Here is a 1,522-nt window from a genome sequence, read left to right as displayed (position 1 = left end):
GTCATTACAAACATGGCAGCGATGGATGTTTATACTACTTCTGTGATATTACTACTACTTCTACTTCCTGTTATCTTCTTCATCATCGTCTTTTTCACCAGTAGAAACAGACGGTTGTTGATCACGTGACTCCTGTGATGTGAAAAAACTGTTTCCATTGCAGTTTTGTGAAAAACACCAATTTAGATACGGCCAAAAAACCACCTCATCCTAGTGCAAAAACATTGTCGAAAAACGTAATTTCTTTTGAAAATGACGTGTTTCCATTGAGCAAATTTATTTTCGAAATTCTAATTTTGTGCGTTTTCATGGTGAATGGAAACACATCTTATGAGGGAAAACTTTAACAGTTATTTATTTATTTATTTGTGAACTTCATCTACATTGTGACATAATGTTACCAAAAGTCATAGCATCCAATACAGCTGCATTTGTCTTAAACCTTTTTCATCACAAGTGATGCTCATTGCAAATATATTTTCATAAACTGAACAATTACCCTGAAGAAAATGAACCCTTGTTTTGCTTTATTTAGTCTGCAGCGAAAAGCAAGAGACATTTCTGTGAGTTATTATTTATTTATAATGATAAAGTCAGTGGCTATGATATGTCTGCCGAATTTACCCAAGAGACGCACATTCTGTAAATAATACAAAGAGGCATTAAATAAATACCTTAGAAATTTTTATTTTGCTAAATTACTTTATTTCTCACTAATTTCTATAGGAGTTTGGTTGTAGTCGGTCACGGCGCTGAGCGGCTCAGAGAGGAAAAACAACAGTAAACATGTTCCTGGAGTATTTACCATCTCTTTCCGGAGGAGAGCCAGGGCAGCGTCCAGGTTGGCCGGCTTGTTGGCCAGGAGGTTGTCGCTGTTCCTGCCTCGGCTCAGGTCGTCCTGGATCATGGTTTTCTTCACGTACATCCGCTCCATTTCTCTCCACGAGCCGCCGCTCGAGTTCAGCAGCCCGCTCAGGCTCTTCGGCAGCGGCGGCAGACCCTCGATGCAGGCCATTCCTCCCGCCGTGCCGTTCGCCGATTTACCGTTCATCGTCCCGAGTTACCGAGCGAGTGGCGAAGTTTTAGTTGTGCTGACGGTTTTACTGGACGAGAAGTTCTGAAAAGCCCACGAACAGCGAGTGAACACAGCCCTRTCCCCAACTAAAACACAGCGAGCAACAGCCGTGGCTTTCTCTGCCCGAGGCGAGCGACGCCATGTCAAGTTAACCAGAGAGATCGGGTTACACTTCCGGTATGCTTTTACAAAATAAAAGCACGTTTTAAAATTCCTTTTCCCCCTTTTACATTTATTTGAATTTAAATGTCTGAATATCGTCTCTAAGTTCCTGAAATTTTACACTATGAATTAAAATGTGTACCATTATTTTAGTTTCAACTTCAATCTTGAAATTTTGCTGACAAGACTTGAAACTTGATTGGACAGGAGTGTATTTAAATTGGTGAATTCAAATTCCAGATTTAAATTAAAACAATTACAGGTGAGGTAAATTTACTAGCTTTA

General features: G+C 40.0%; 1 protein-coding gene across 1 annotated transcript in view; it reads right to left on the bottom strand.

The window, feature by feature from the left end:
• fam89a (family with sequence similarity 89 member A) overlaps positions 1-1,225 on the bottom strand; it is a 6,401-nt gene extending 5,176 nt beyond the window's left edge. Inside the window, exon 1 of the mRNA XM_014031296.1 lies at positions 806-1,225. Within this exon, the coding sequence (XP_013886750.1) occupies positions 806-1,051 (246 nt within the window). The 5' untranslated portion in view covers positions 1,052-1,225. The remainder of the gene's footprint in view (positions 1-805) is intronic.
• Between the last annotated feature and the right edge of the window lie 297 nt (positions 1,226-1,522).

The sequence above is a fragment of the Austrofundulus limnaeus genome, unplaced genomic scaffold (assembly GCF_001266775.1).
Source record: "Austrofundulus limnaeus strain Quisiro unplaced genomic scaffold, Austrofundulus_limnaeus-1.0 Scaffold1219, whole genome shotgun sequence".
Taxonomy (NCBI): Eukaryota; Metazoa; Chordata; class Actinopteri; order Cyprinodontiformes; family Rivulidae; genus Austrofundulus; species Austrofundulus limnaeus.
This window is presented reverse-complemented; position numbering and strand designations above follow the sequence as displayed.